The sequence below is a fragment of the Anopheles merus genome, unplaced genomic scaffold (assembly GCF_017562075.2).
Source record: "Anopheles merus strain MAF unplaced genomic scaffold, AmerM5.1 LNR4000515, whole genome shotgun sequence".
Taxonomy (NCBI): domain Eukaryota; kingdom Metazoa; phylum Arthropoda; class Insecta; order Diptera; family Culicidae; genus Anopheles; species Anopheles merus.
Genome location: NW_024428095.1, coordinates 27200 through 41718, shown reverse-complemented (window position 1 = coordinate 41718; position 14519 = coordinate 27200). Strand labels below are relative to the sequence as shown.

The 14519-nt window shown below is 38.4% G+C and overlaps 4 protein-coding genes across 5 annotated transcripts; all 4 read left to right on the top strand.

Annotated features, from left to right (window-relative positions):
- The first annotated feature begins 874 nt into the window (after positions 1-874).
- On the top strand, positions 875-2106 carry LOC121602573. The gene is made up of 5 exons (XM_041931337.1): positions 875-1002; positions 1062-1210; positions 1295-1460; positions 1528-1913; positions 1978-2106. The coding sequence occupies exons 2-5, from the start codon at positions 1208-1210 to the stop codon at positions 2062-2064; spliced, it is 642 nt and encodes a 213-aa protein (XP_041787271.1). The 5' UTR covers positions 875-1002; positions 1062-1207; the 3' UTR covers positions 2065-2106.
- Positions 2107-3651: 1545 nt separating this feature from the next.
- LOC121602572 lies at positions 3652-4811 on the top strand. The gene is made up of 4 exons (XM_041931336.1): positions 3652-3759; positions 3840-4125; positions 4195-4565; positions 4625-4811. The coding sequence occupies exons 1-4, from the start codon at positions 3709-3711 to the stop codon at positions 4700-4702; spliced, it is 786 nt and encodes a 261-aa protein (XP_041787270.1). The 5' UTR covers positions 3652-3708; the 3' UTR covers positions 4703-4811.
- A 3414-nt stretch (positions 4812-8225) lies between these two features.
- LOC121602574 lies at positions 8226-9265 on the top strand. Its single transcript, XM_041931338.1, has 4 exons — positions 8226-8325; positions 8399-8660; positions 8738-9114; positions 9197-9265. Exons 1-4 carry the CDS (start codon positions 8269-8271, stop codon positions 9263-9265), a joined length of 765 nt encoding a protein of 254 aa, XP_041787272.1. The 5' UTR covers positions 8226-8268.
- Positions 9266-9487: 222 nt separating this feature from the next.
- On the top strand, positions 9488-14332 carry LOC121602576. Of its 2 annotated transcripts, none has more exons than XM_041931342.1 (3): positions 9488-9767; positions 9841-10004; positions 13012-14332. In XM_041931342.1, the coding sequence occupies exons 1-3, from the start codon at positions 9735-9737 to the stop codon at positions 13931-13933; spliced, it is 1119 nt and encodes a 372-aa protein (XP_041787276.1). In that variant the 5' UTR covers positions 9488-9734; the 3' UTR covers positions 13934-14332. The 2 variants fall into 2 exon arrangements, with proteins under 2 accessions (XP_041787276.1, XP_041787275.1); XM_041931341.1 differs by having other exon boundaries at positions 9823-10004.
- Positions 14333-14519: the final 187 nt, after the last annotated feature.

The window sequence follows — 14519 nt, the reverse complement described above, 5'->3', positions numbered from 1 at the left end:
TCGAGATTTATCGAGACCGCACTCTTGGATAGTCAGTCCTTGTTACGGAGTGGACGGTCGATGTGAGGCTTAAACCTCGTCATCTTAAACATGTGAACGAAACTACACTTTATATTAATAAAAGAAGAAATAGTTTTTTAATCGTTACACCGTGTTAATTTAAAATTTATTCCACCTTTAGCTTCCCGTCCACGAGTTAATGATCTTCGTATTCCAAGTTTGCCACCACTTGACCTCTCCCGAGGAGGAATGACCGGACGACCCCCCCCCTTCTTCTGCTTCTTCTCAATTGCTCTATTTTTGACAATCTTTCGTCGATCCTAGCGTTGTCCTCCGCGGGATCACTAACGCGCCGCTTTGTCTTTCCTAGCGTTGCGCTTTTATAGCGTGAGCGGACGCTTCACAAGTCGCGTGAGCTAACGACTGTCTATGAGATGATAGTATATGTAGAAATGCAGAAATGGAAGAGCCTTGAAGGTAGGTATTTTTTAAAATTATTACTTGTTTTAGTCATCAGAAATATTCTGCTTCTATTTGGCCATATGGTCATGGCCACCAGAAGTGTAAGCAGTATTATTCTTCATTTTTTACATGTACTGCAACTGAAAATCTGATTACATTTCAAAAATATGCTAGTTAAACGTATAAAATTGCGTGCGAGCATGTTTATTGTTTCTCTCAAATATAATCAAAAACTCACCACCATGAATTTACAACAGTCACAGTGTATGCGTATTGCTTAAGTCTCAAGGTTACGACTGTATCTTTTTCGGCAAATAAATAAAAGATCTGGGATGAGATAAGAGGATTACATACTTGATCATCTTATCTAAAGATTCTTGTCCCTCACGACAAAACTTTAAAGCCGGTTTGCCAAATATTCTTTGTAGTTTCGCTTCAATTACCAAGGCGAGTACGACGTGATAGCAACACTAGTTTAGCACCATGGGGACAATGGTTTGGATTCTAGCGTTGTGCTGTGTAATTGCAACGGGGCTTCAGGTAAGACAATCTTTTAAATATTATTATTTATTTACAAACTATTGACTTTATTGCTTCAGACGATAAATGCGGATGAAAACTTACCAATAGTTGTTCGAATGCATAGAACTGTGGTTGATAATACTAACACAAATCTAATCGATTCCGACGATTCTAAAAAGAATGCAAAGCCCGTGGCATCACTTGTGGTAGCTGTACAAGCGTAATGGTAAGCATTAAAGCAGTATCATACAGTGCACTGCATATGTGTAGATTCATTTAAAAAACATCTGTTTTTCTAATACTGTTTTAGCTTTGTAACCATGAGAATAAAATAGTTGCCTCATATGAGTGCAGTTCTGTCGATGCTCAACGACCTTACTGTGTGGGCAATGGAATGTGTACAAATATCATGGATGCACAATGTAACACGCCTAGCGAACTATGCCCTCCAGAACAATCCTATACATTTTATCCAGGTAGGTGCTGTTTTAGATGAATGTTTTAGCAGCTGATTATTTCCCCCTTTATTGGACTTATTTACAGTTCCCGGCAATTGTAGTGAATCGGTATATTGCAACGATAAAAAGTTCGCAATGAAGCAAAGCGCTCCTAGCTCATCGTACGTGTTCAATTCTTTAGTCCAATCATGGACTTTGCGTAAAACTACTGCCGATTGTTTCCAAATTAACTGTCTGAGCTCAACGATGCAGAACAAATTTTATGTATATAAAACAAATCCTCGGTTATATTTTTATTGCGCCACCTTCGGGCCGATGACGTTCGAATGTAGTGAAAATGAAGAATTCAATGAAACTAAGAGAAGGTGTGAGTTTGCTTGCAAAAAAGAAGGCAAATTTGCAATTCCGGACGGAAATGGAGGATCGCAAACGGATCGCTACTATTTATGTTTGGCGGGACTGAACGGATCGGTAAGCTCCCCGTAGATAGAAACTTTATATTACACTTAATCTATATAAATCATATCTATTACAGTACCAATTGTTTGAAACACCCTGTCCTACTGGGCTGACTTTTCAAACGGACGATTGCAAACTACCACCGCCACCAGCTACATCATAAAATAATCTAACATTGTTGCTTAATAAATTGCATGTTTAAAAATGCGCTAGCTAGAATGCTAAGAATGATGACAAAAATACTTATGCATTACTACAACTGCTTTGTGGACGGGCTGTATCAGAAGTGACCGAAATCGGTCACGGTCTCGCTTCTCCCAAAACATTATCGCAGCCTCAACGGCGGACTCCACCGTGCCATCTTACCACCTACTACTGCTCCCCTCTGTTTGGACGGCATAAAAGGACTTGGCGGACTCGGATTGGTTTCCAAGCAGACATTATTATTATTATTATTATTATTATTATTATTATTATTATTATTATTATTGTTTGCTAAATCATTAGACAATGCAGGTCCCTGTGGATGATCTAATACATACAGTGGCGGCCACCTAAAGTCGGACACCTCATATTTTCACCTTTTATCCTTTTACCACGAAAATGTTCAAACAATTTTAAGCAGTAATAATTCCATCTAAATAATGAACAACGGCATTGAGGCAATTAGGTCTTAAATGACCGGCTAGACAGTTAATTTTCACTAATAATTCATTCCGCATACTTCTAAAAGATTAAATAACTCTAAAATTACTATAATACTTCTTTTGGAACCTAGCAGCAACGGTATTTGGCAGATTAAGGCCATAGAGCGCTTGGCCAAGGTTATGTAATACGTAGATGACCACCCAAAATAGTCGATTGGCCAATAATCAAATGATTTTGGCATCATATAAGCTAATATTGGCAAGTTACGTGGTCAGTTTGCTATGCAATGGGGACTGCCCGATACTCAGTGGACCACAAACTGCATAGAGATCCGAGGTTTTGCTTGCTGCTTTTAGTTGGCTTTTTAGTTGGCACGTTTTCCATACACAAAAATCAAAGTCTATATAATACAGAGGTCGATTTTGGTCCACCATTTTGAAAGCTTGTTTTAGACAGTTAGATGAAAAAGCGTTCACAAACGATTTCAAACAACCAAACACTTTTCAGGACTAATTGTACATTTTGTGCACAAAACTTAGTGTAACTATACATTTCTTTCTCATCAACATGGCATGGAGTAGTTTTTTCAGTAATTAATCACTTAAAAACGACCACAATCAAAAATCTAGCCTCTTAGCTTTGGTCCTCTTGAACTGCACAAGATTACGTCGTAATTTCGGGCACTGATCTTGTTGTAATTGATAATTACACTATAATTCTATCTTTTTTACATTCATCAACTTTTTCAAACACGAAAGCCATTTTATTACACGGCTTTCAAGGGAGTTTTTGCGTCGTTTTGTTTTGTAAATCATTTATATAAGTTATATAACATTATTGCAACTTGTTTAAGTCGTAGGAAATATTTTCTTGGATTGCAGTCAACATATTGTGAATTTGTATGCAAATATTATCTTTCGTAATAACTCAAACTCATTTAAAGCAATTTGCACCACTACAAATAGCGTCTCTATTGGAACATTTACCCTACTCTCTTGAAATGATACTGTTTGATAATAGTCTTTTGGAGATATCTTATCTTATACATGCAATTAAGTTGTAAAAGATGTGTTGCATAATAAAGCAAAACAGTATAAAACAAAACATTTAGATTCGGTAAAAGCTCATTGTGTTCATAAAGTGAATGTAAAAAGTGGTAATGTTACGTTCAGTTGTTTTGGTTCTTTTGATTATTGCAGTATACGGCGAGGTTTGTAAAGAAGAATGGCAAAATGTATTGTAGAATGTATCGAAAGAAGTTTCACTAACTTAAACTGATTCTAATTTCAGGAGCAAAATGCACTTCGTCAACTGATTTCGAAGCGCGGTCCTGTAGCTTTAAGTCGTGCAATATCATCTTGCAAACAGGGACGTCGACAGGATTGTGAGGACTGTTCTACAGTAAAAATTTGTAGCTACGATCAGACAGCTCTTACATCCTATCGCTGTCAAGATGTAGATCCGGCTAAGCCTTATTGTACAGGTGAAGGAATATGCTCAGAAACGCAAGAAGATGGTGCTGTGTGCAACGAAGCGAATGAATTGTGTCCGATGAATTCTCCTGGGTTCTATCCTGGTATGTTTTGGGGTACATTTAGTAGATTCTATAGATATATGAGTAACTGTTTACGAATTTTATTTACAGACCCTTCAAATTGCACTAGATATTTGTATTGTGATTCTGAAATGTTAGGATATGAGCAAAACTGTTTAGCGGTCAATAATGTGTACAATCAAACTACGGCTGCTTGCTTCCTTAAGCGCCGTTCATCTGATTGCTTCCAGGTGGATTGTAAAAATTCTCGAAACATAAATAAGTGGTTTGTATACACACCTTTCCCACAGCTGTATTTTCTGTGCTCGTCAAATGGTGCAATCATGTTCAAATGCCCGCGTGAAACTGATGTTTTTGATTTGGACCTAAAACGATGCGAGTTTGAATGTCGCCAAGCTGGAAGATTCGCTCATCCTAATGTCAGAATGTACTACGAATGTGCATTTGTTAGCACCAGCAAGGTAAGTACAAATTAAAGTATAAATGAGCATACATGGCTTATACATTCTTTTTTCCACAGCTCCAGAAGTTTGAACAAACTTGTCCACCTTTACTGGAGTTTAATGCAAAGGAACAAAAATGTCTTGAAAAAAAATGACTTGATGAGTTAATAAAGATTGATGGGATTTTTTGATGTTATTATTGAAATTGGCTACTTGTGAATAAGAGTAACACATGAATAAATGCAAAGCAAACTGTGAAAAATATGTATTTGCAGATATTTTTATTGTATTTGATTGTATTCTTAATCATAAAAAAACAGAAACATCTTTATCATAAGTTTATCATTATTACTTAGTATATATGTTTCTTTTTGTCTTTGGCACAACATCTGCTATCGGTCAAGGCTAATCTGAAATACTATCTGAAACTTACTATCAGTAACTTTTTAATTTCCTAATGCAGGATAGTCAGTCCTACTAAGTGGCTTGAATATTTTTTTTATTAAAAGCATGTTATTTAGTCTTACGAGATCATTGAACTACTGACCCGACGCTAGTCAGGAGTTTATGCTCAGAAAAATCTGAAAGAAAGTTTTGGTAGGAAAAGTATTGAAATGCATGAGAAATGTTTAAATTAAGAACTATTGAATTTTAATTTTCAAGTTGTTTATTTTTTATAGCGGATTCATATGAAAAATTCAAAATTGTATGTTCAATTATTAGTAATGCTCCGAGATTAGTTGCAAGATTTATTATACATAGACGCTGCAGCACTAATGTTTTCTACCTTAAAGTCGTGAGCGCTCTTATAACCCTACATGTATGGCGTGCGTATAGTAGTAAATCAGACATTCAAAGTTCATTATATCCTGTACAAAAAATTGTCAACATCAAGACGATTTTGTTTCAAATGCAGCCCATCTCAAGAAAAGGTGACTCATCCCCTGCACCACATTGAGATGCGACAAAAATTATTCTGCTTAAATCAAGACGACCCAAAAAATCTTCCATGAATTTTTTTTGCGACATTGCATCTGTCAAATCGTCTTTGTTTTAGCACGAAAGTATGTCAAACCTCGATCGTAATGTCGCGAAACGCGAGCGTTGCCTTTATGTGAAAAATTCATAAACCCGCGCACAAACCAAAAATCACGGTTGCCTCTGATTTTGTTCTAAAATTGAGAAGTTGTTTTAGAACAAAGTGCTCGCAGAAAATTTGTCGCGGTACATAAGTTGGTCGTCTAGAAGCACTGTGACTGGCAGATCGTCCTCTCATACCGTACCATCAAATATTGTTTTGTTTTACTGCATAAAGTGTAAAGTTATTTATTTTATTTTTTTATGTAAAGTTATTTATTATTTTTTAAAAGTTAACTTTATTAATGTCCATATTTAATGTTTTTAATACCATTATCGCAAAATGACCATCGCAAACAAGCGATAAATTATATTGGCATGTGAGAGAGCCTCCACATGTACCGGGCTCATACGGTACTGTCAAACTCTCCATTCAAAAACGAACGGTACGGTACGCTAGTCAGTGACGTGTGAAGGTCCGCTAAGTATGCCAAGCTTAGGCACGGGTCTATAAAAATGTTGCGGGAACATTTTTGCCAAATCGTATGAACGAACTGTCAAACTAATGTTGCGGGAATATTTTGTTGCAAGAGAAACAAATCGATTTGTTTCATGTTTATTTGTTGCAGGAATATTTTCGGTCTTGTTTGTATACCAAAACGGATAAAACATAATTTCAACTTAATTTTACAATGTTTTTGTGAGCAAATCCGTGCACATTAAAAAAAAAAACAGAGAAATCCAGAAAAGTTGTCATTGAACAATCTTGTCGCAACATGTATATAAACCCGGGCCTTATTGAGTGCCGAGCGTCGCACGATCAGATAGTGTGGAACACAGCCGATCGAGCAGAAGCTCCCGGCAGGGGCGCTCGGTGCAGCTGGTGCGCGGCCCGCACGTATCATTTTAAAGTGTTTGCTTATTATATATTTTTATTATTGTACGTATTATTAGTGTTGTAAACAAAGTATAAAGAGCAAAACCTCAAATCTAACACATTCTATATAACCAACCGTGAAAGCATGACTGGTCACACCTCTCTGATTCGACTCACGTTTTGGATACGACCACTCTTATCTATTAAGCCGTATGTACAATGTACATATAGCATATTTGATCGCAATATGTCTAATCGTATGGATGTATATGCTAGTGAGGTGCATATTCCATATTAAACTTAACACCTCGCGCTTATCATTTGGATGCAGCTTTAGCGATTGTAAAGTTCATTCGAAGATGATGATGTAAATATAGCTGGCTCCCTCATTCGGAACAAAATCGGTATTATACAATCTTGATAGAGACAACTCTAGATTCGTTCAAAAATTTTGCTGACTCGAGACATTGATTACAAATTGATCTGAAATAGCTTGGAATGTTAAAACAAACTGCAATGTGAAACGCAATATCTTATCTTACTATTAAAAAAAATAAAATAATTTTGAATATTTCTACGCATGGTGTATTATTGTCCTTTAAATGTTTTGGCGATGTTATGGAAGGTAGCGCTTGTGTAATGTTTCTCTTCTTCCATTTTGTGCATTTTGTTATTCCCAGAAATTTTACATAAATACATGATAAAAAATCCAATCTGAATGTAATTACATACAATTCTTAAGGATTAAAAATATTTGTTAATTGTGATTAAATATTATAAGTAGTAAAACTCTAAAGTAAATCTCTTTCCGTAGCTGTAGTCTGACGCTTTGGAAAGCTGCTCGACAAAAAATGGTCTCCTTTTGAGACAGATAATGCAAATGTCCTTTCGATCAGTTAGATATTTCAAACGAGAGACAAATCAAGATGTTCAATACGAATTATAATAGAAAATCAGCTTTTTTGCAACTTTTTCCGTAAGGGCTTTGGCATCACTTAATGGATATCGATTTTATCGGAAGGCCTTTCAAAATTTTGTATGGAATTTGATAGATAACGTTGGACGTGCGATTCCTTTGCACGACGGAGTCAAAATGTTTTGATTCCATTAGAGGCTACGCAGTTATTATGGTAAATATAAAAAAAATGGTAAATATAACAACATGTCCGTCATGGGTCCAAGCCTGACTTACTATCCTGCTATCGATTCAATTATATAAGTCACTGATAACCCAACCCATTAGTGGCACAGGTTGACCTTGACCCACAATAGTTGTAGATCCAACGAAAAAGAGAAAAGTATATCAAACCTAATAACATAAAATGTTACAAAGTAATGAAATAATGAAAAATACATTATTAAATCCAAAATCAGAATTTGCATTGCATTGCAACAACAACAATTTTTTTTTTCGAAGCCTGATAAAATCTCGTTATTTTACTAATGATACACCCACCATTTCACATTTGAAAAAATTTCCTATATTAAATTTTATAAGCTGTTATATATAAAAATGTAACAAACTGTAATAACTGTATTCAAATAGGAATTCAAAGTAATTAAATTAACAAATAGTAGAAGTAAAATACTAAGTTTATTTTTTCCTCTAAATGCTGATGTACTGCTGATAATGAACATACCTGTTATCTTATCAAGTCATGTTAGTCCATAATGCTAACATCATCTTGATGCATCGGCCAAGTAGTTGCTATAAAATAGATTGAGTGCGAGGGTATATTGACAAGTCAAATTTGGTGAAGCACATGAATGATGTGGAGTGAACGAACAATTTGGTGGTGTATTGTTTTTTTATGCGTGAAACAGGTGAGTGCAAATTGGTAATGCTTTCAATAGTACCTTAGGTTTTGATAGTTTCTTATTACCTATATTTTAAAAGGGAGTTTCGCAGAATGTTTCGAGCTTGAGTAAAGTGAGTGAAAACTGTGAATCCGGAAAACGACAAGACTGTGCTGATTGTCGCACAGTGAAAATTTGTAGCTATGATCAAACCGTTTTAACAAGTTACAAATGTCAAGATGTGGAGCCTGATAAGCCTTATTGTGTTGGAAGTGGTATATGTTCTTCAGAATATGATTCAGAAAGCGCCTGTGGTGTGGCAGATGATCTGTGTCCTTCAACAAAAGCTGGATTTTATCCAGGTTTGTCTAACGCAATATCAGGAATGATCAAAAAGTTGATAATAGTAGCTAATTTTGTTCAAATATTTTCCCCCTAGACCCTTCCAACTGTACGCAGTATATTTATTGCGATGAGAAAAAAATAGCAACGCCTGTGAGTTGTCTTGCTGCCAATAATGCCTATAACCATTCGTCTTCATCGTGTTTCCTTCGAAAAGTGCTAGACGATTGCTTCCAAGTGAATTGTGAATTGCTGCAGAATCGTAATAAATGGTTTATTTATAAACCATTTCCTCAATTTTACTTCTTTTGCTCAATGAGTGGCCTGCCTGTGATGTTTGAATGTCCTCGCGAGTTCGAGGTGTATGATGTGAAACTGCAACGATGCAAGTTTGAATGTCGAGAAAGTGGTCGTTTTCCGTATCCGGGAGATAACAAAAAATACTACGAATGTGTCTACGTCACACCTTTCAAGGTAAGTGAGCATGACTAGACAGAGCGTATAATTTTGTTACTGATCAATGTTGTCCTCTTTATTTTCCGGGCATTTTTTTTAGTTGGAATTGTTCGAGCAGCGGTGTCCATTGCAGCTTACATATGACGAAGAAAAAGGATCTGCAATGTAAAGTGAAATGACAATTAAATAAATTGTGTTCATGGCTAATAAACCTAACGTTACGATACCTTCGTAAAATATTGTTGTTAATTAATATAGTTAATCTACAATATGGTGGTACAATTGTTAAATGGTATCCGTTGATTTAATGTGCGTTGCACGGCACTCAATAATCTGATATCATATAAATCTATGGACAGGTCATGAAGATTTCACAATATATATTATTCATCATTATAACAAAGGAGCCCCTTTAATCTTCAATTTACACGACTCAATATTCTGATTTCTAAAAACGCTTCCATGTTTGTCAGAATGATTAGAAACAATTCACACATACTTATTGCGATGTAAAAGTAGGGCTGACGGCAATTTCAACGCAAACAAACGGGCGAATAAATAGCGTTTGTAGCGCTTTTTCCGCTGATTTGAATGATTTCAGGTTTCAATATCAGAAAGCATTCACATCGTCAATAACCATGGTGAAATATAGAACGGTGTGCCTGTGCCTAGTACGTGATTTGAGTTCGATCGTGATGGAATAGTTTAACTTTCATAGAATAACAGTTCTTTTTTATTCTGCAGATGCTCGTACTAGGTGCATCCGACGGGCAAGGTATTTATTCGGACTATCTGGATACAAATCTTTTTGACCCGCAAAGCTCTTCTGAGGAAATGATATCGCCGGATAATGACGTGCCAAGTTCATTATGGTACAGTACTTCATACAGTTTACCACTCTCGCCACAATTATTATTATTATTATTTATTTAATCTTCAACGGGCCGTATGGCCTAATTAAGATGTAACAGTTCAATTGAGAAAAAAAAAAATACATAGCAAAAATAAGATTTACATCGCAATTCACTGCGGCCACGGCAAAAGCCGGAGACGTTCCTTGAAGCACTGAGTTGAGATATCGAAGTCGAAGCAATCCGAGACAGTGTTGAAGACAGCCGACATGCGGAACATAGGGTCAGACCGACCAGCACTGGAACGGGGTTGAGCGAGCCGTAGAGTTTCTCTAGACCTAAGTGTTCGGGATGGTGCATAGATATCGACTCGATGCAACAAAGGCGATGAGTCGATAGAGCCATTTAGCAATCCAGCGATGAAAGAGCACTGTGCATTGCGTCTTCTAACCGAAAGAGGTTCAAGGCCTAGAAGACGGCACCGCGCAGCATACGGAGGAAGATTATTGCGATCCTGCCAGGGAAGTAGGCGTAGGGCATATCTCGTGAGCTTACGTTGAATCGCCTCAAGTCGAGCAATTGAAGAAGCGGTAGTTGGGCTCCAGACTACGCACGAATATTCCAGAACCGAACGAACGATGCAGTTGTACACAGCTTTAATGCACATGGGGTTACGGAATTCATTAGTTGTCCGGATAACCACGCCAAGTAATTGATTTCCTCTGGCTACAACGTCATCGATATGCTGTTTAAAGTTCAAACTAGAGTCAAGCAGAACGCCCAGGTCTTTGGCATGATTCTGTCGATTAACTGCAGTGCCGTCCATGAAGTAGGTCCCAGTCACTGGGCTCCTGCATCGACTAAAAGACACACAGTAGCATTTCTCGATGCAGATAGTCAGTCCATTACGCTTGCACCACGAACAGAAAATTTCGATGCAGTCTTGCAGGAATGTACAATCGCCTGTGTTGTGAATAGGCGAGAAAATTTTTGCGTCGTCGGCAAACAGACTGATACTGTCGGGAGGTAAAGCCAGGGTAACATCGTTGATAAACAATATGAAGAGAAGCGGGCCAATATTGCTTCCTTGTGGCACACCCGAGCTGCTGACTATTTCTTTGGACATGTGCTTATCAATTTTCACGGTGTATGTGCGATTAGTTAGGTAAGACTTAAGCCACTGTACGAGCGAGCTGGGAACTCCTAGCTTGTCGAGTTTAGCGAGAAGAATTGCGTGCGGAAGAGAGTCGAATGCTGCTTTCAGATCTGTATAAATTGCATCGACTTGAGCTCCGGCATCAATTTGATTAGTGCAATAGGTTACAAATTCAACCAGGTTCGTGGTAGTCGACTTTTTTGGCACGAATCCATGTTGATACGGGCTTAGGTAGCTGCGGCATGCATGTAGCAGATGTTTGTATATCACTAGTTCGAACACCTTGGCAATGGCACACAAAGATGTAATACCCCGGTAGTTGATGGCATCTGTCCTGTCGCCCTTTTTGTAAATAGGAACCATCCAAGATTTCCTCCATGTTTTGGGAAAGTAGCCATTGGCTAGCGATGCATTGAACAATTTTGCAAGGATAGGTGCTACTGTCGTTTGACAGCGTTTCAGCACGGTAGAAGGAATTCCGTCGGGTCCAGGAGCGAAGGAAGGCTTTAGTTGCGCTAGGGCAGATAAAACGATCTCACTGTCGATGAAAGGAGTGCTCATGTTAATTGCGCCAGCCGGAGTGTTGACGAGAGCAGCATCAATGGTATCGGTATCATTCATGGCCGGTGAAAAGCAATCTGCGAAGCGATCCGCGAAGAGATTGCACATTTCATTAGTGTTGGCACTTGTTGCTCCTTCATACGTAATGGATTTCGGTGTATGCGTAGATTTTGTTTTGCTGTGGTAGAAGCGCCAAAACGAGTCAGGCCACCTGCAGAGGTTACGTTGGATTTTACTCAAATATCTGCGATATCGAAACCTGTTATAGCTGCAGTATAAAGAGTGCGTGTCAAAGTAGATCGAGCGAGATCTTTGGCAGCGGCGCGTTTGGTAGTGACGATAAGCAGCTCTTTTTACACGTTTGAGTCGTTTGAGTGTGCGGTCCGCCCAGGGGGGTTAGGTTTAGGACGCTGAACTGGGACGCATACAACAAAGGCTTGCAGCATGAAGGACGAGAATGAACATACTGCTTCGTCAAGTGAAATAAAATTGGAACAATGAAAGCTATTGTTAAACATTGAAATCATGTCGTTCAGTTTCACATAGTCAGCTTTAGCAAAGTTATAACGATAAAATGCGGTTGTCGTCGAGTTTTGTCGAGTCGTCGAATTGCGTCGGGTCGACGAGTTAATACGTATATTGAAGTCAAACGCCGGGTGATAGGAGTCAAGAGGTACAAGCGGAACAACACTTGGAAAGACAGGCGAACACAATTTAGCTGCAGCATTGTTAGCGTAGAGCAGGTCAAGCATGCGTCCGTGCGAATTATTGATGTGATTAAGTTGCACTAATCCGTTAAATTTAAATCCATCCACAAAGGTGTTGTTGGCCAGTGAGCGCGCAGTTGGTTCATAGTGCGTGATTGATGAGTATGCTGGCGAGGACGAAGGATCAGCTGTGGACCAGCTTATGCTAGGCTGATTGAAATCGCCAATAACAAACAGCAGATCCGAAGGCTTCAGTGTGAGAGTGAAGCCGCTGATACAATCATGTAGAGAGCGAAGAGTCGATATCTCGGAGCTAAGCTGCGGTGGAATGTATACTACCATGATGTACAGATGTGCGTTATTGCAGGTGACGCGCACACAAATATACTCGAGAGAACGATCACGGGAAGGTAATTCTATCGACTCGTATGCGTTAGAAACGGCTAGCAAAACACCACCACCGCGAGAGCTAGAGCCGCTGAGAGAGCGATCACAGCGGTAAACAGAGAAGTTGTTGTTGAAGAGAAGAGCAGATGGAATGTTGTCAACAAGCCAAGTTTCCGTAAGGGCGATAAGGTCGAAGTCAGCCTCCGATACAGCTAGGTGAAATTCTTTTGTTTTAGTGCGCAAACGCGCAAAAATTTATAGATAGAAACTTGACTGGAAGCTGTACTAATACTTCCACGATCGTGTGTACCGGATGTCGACGCGTGCGCGTCTGCATTCCAGGGATCAGTGATCAGTCATTGCTGCCGGAAAACAATTGTCCCTCGGGCACGTTCTGTAATTCGATCGATGCTGGTACCAGTGGAGCATGCCTGGCTACTGTAGATCCCTTGTTTCCAGAGTGCAGATATACAACAGGAATCGGCGAGGGTAATGGAGCAAATAGTGGCAACAAAGTTGGTTTACTTTGCACGGGATTGGGAGTATTTCCCGATCCCCAGGATTGCATGAAATTCCACTACTGTACATCTGTTGGAAGCTACGCCCGGTTGTTCAAATGTCCGTCGGGTTATGTATATAACTCGAAAAAGAAAACCTGCAGCAGAAACACTCAATGTCAAACGATACGATGTCGTCCAAATGGAAGATCTATATTTATACCGTTTCCACAGGATCCTACATACTATGCGTATTGCAATTACAACCGTCACCGAAATCGACCAGTGTTGAGGAACGTGGTGGTGTACAAATGTACCGATGGCTCGGAATTTAATGCATTGTCTAATAGCTGCGTATTTAAGTGCTCGAGGGAAGGTTTTTTGCCAAAACCCGGCGATCCCACGAAATTTTACTGGTGTCGAAGAGTTAGTGGCAATTTGTTTGGGTATGAGCAAGTGTGTCCAGGTCTGGGATCTTTATTTAGTGCCAAGCTTGGAATTTGTTTACCACCGCTTGTCACCACCACTACGGAGATGTCGCAAATGATGAGTGAAAGTAGTTCCACTACTGAATTAATCGAGCAGCAAACAGAGAGTTCAAATTTACCAACCGGGTCAGACGAACCAGTGCAGTTTCCCCCTTGGCCTCAATGGTCCTCATTTCCCGTATTGTTGTAATATGTAATGTTACCATTGTGAAATTGATAGTATATAAATGAAATAATGGTGGATAATGGATAATGGATTCTTTCGTCTCATCTAATACCAATTATCTAGTCTGGACAGTTCCTCCGTTAGCAAGGATTGAGTATCTGGATGCTTAGGAAAATAAGTTTATTGATCAATGTGTAAGTCTAGTATTTGCGCGTTGAAGCCATCAAGAATTTAAAAAAATGATTTAGTAGTGCTGCTCATTTAAATTCTATGCAATATTATCAGTTTTTATATTCATCACCAGATTAAGTTGTTCTATCTATTATCATGGGCTAAGTGCACAATACAATAAACAATTTGAATTCATTGTATTTTGTGTAGGATTTATGCTGATGTTTATCACTCCTTTCAGAAAAAAAGATAAAACAAATATGTTGTCAGAGATTTACAATTATTTTATAATTACCGTTCCAATCGAAACAAAAAAGAAAAGAGAAATCTTGTTCCCGCATTATCCATAATTGGAGCGTGTAGTTGTCAAATGATGAAATCGACTTAAATCTATCGGTGTGATAAAAAGTTTCTCTTAAAAAAGTCATTCAATGTAATC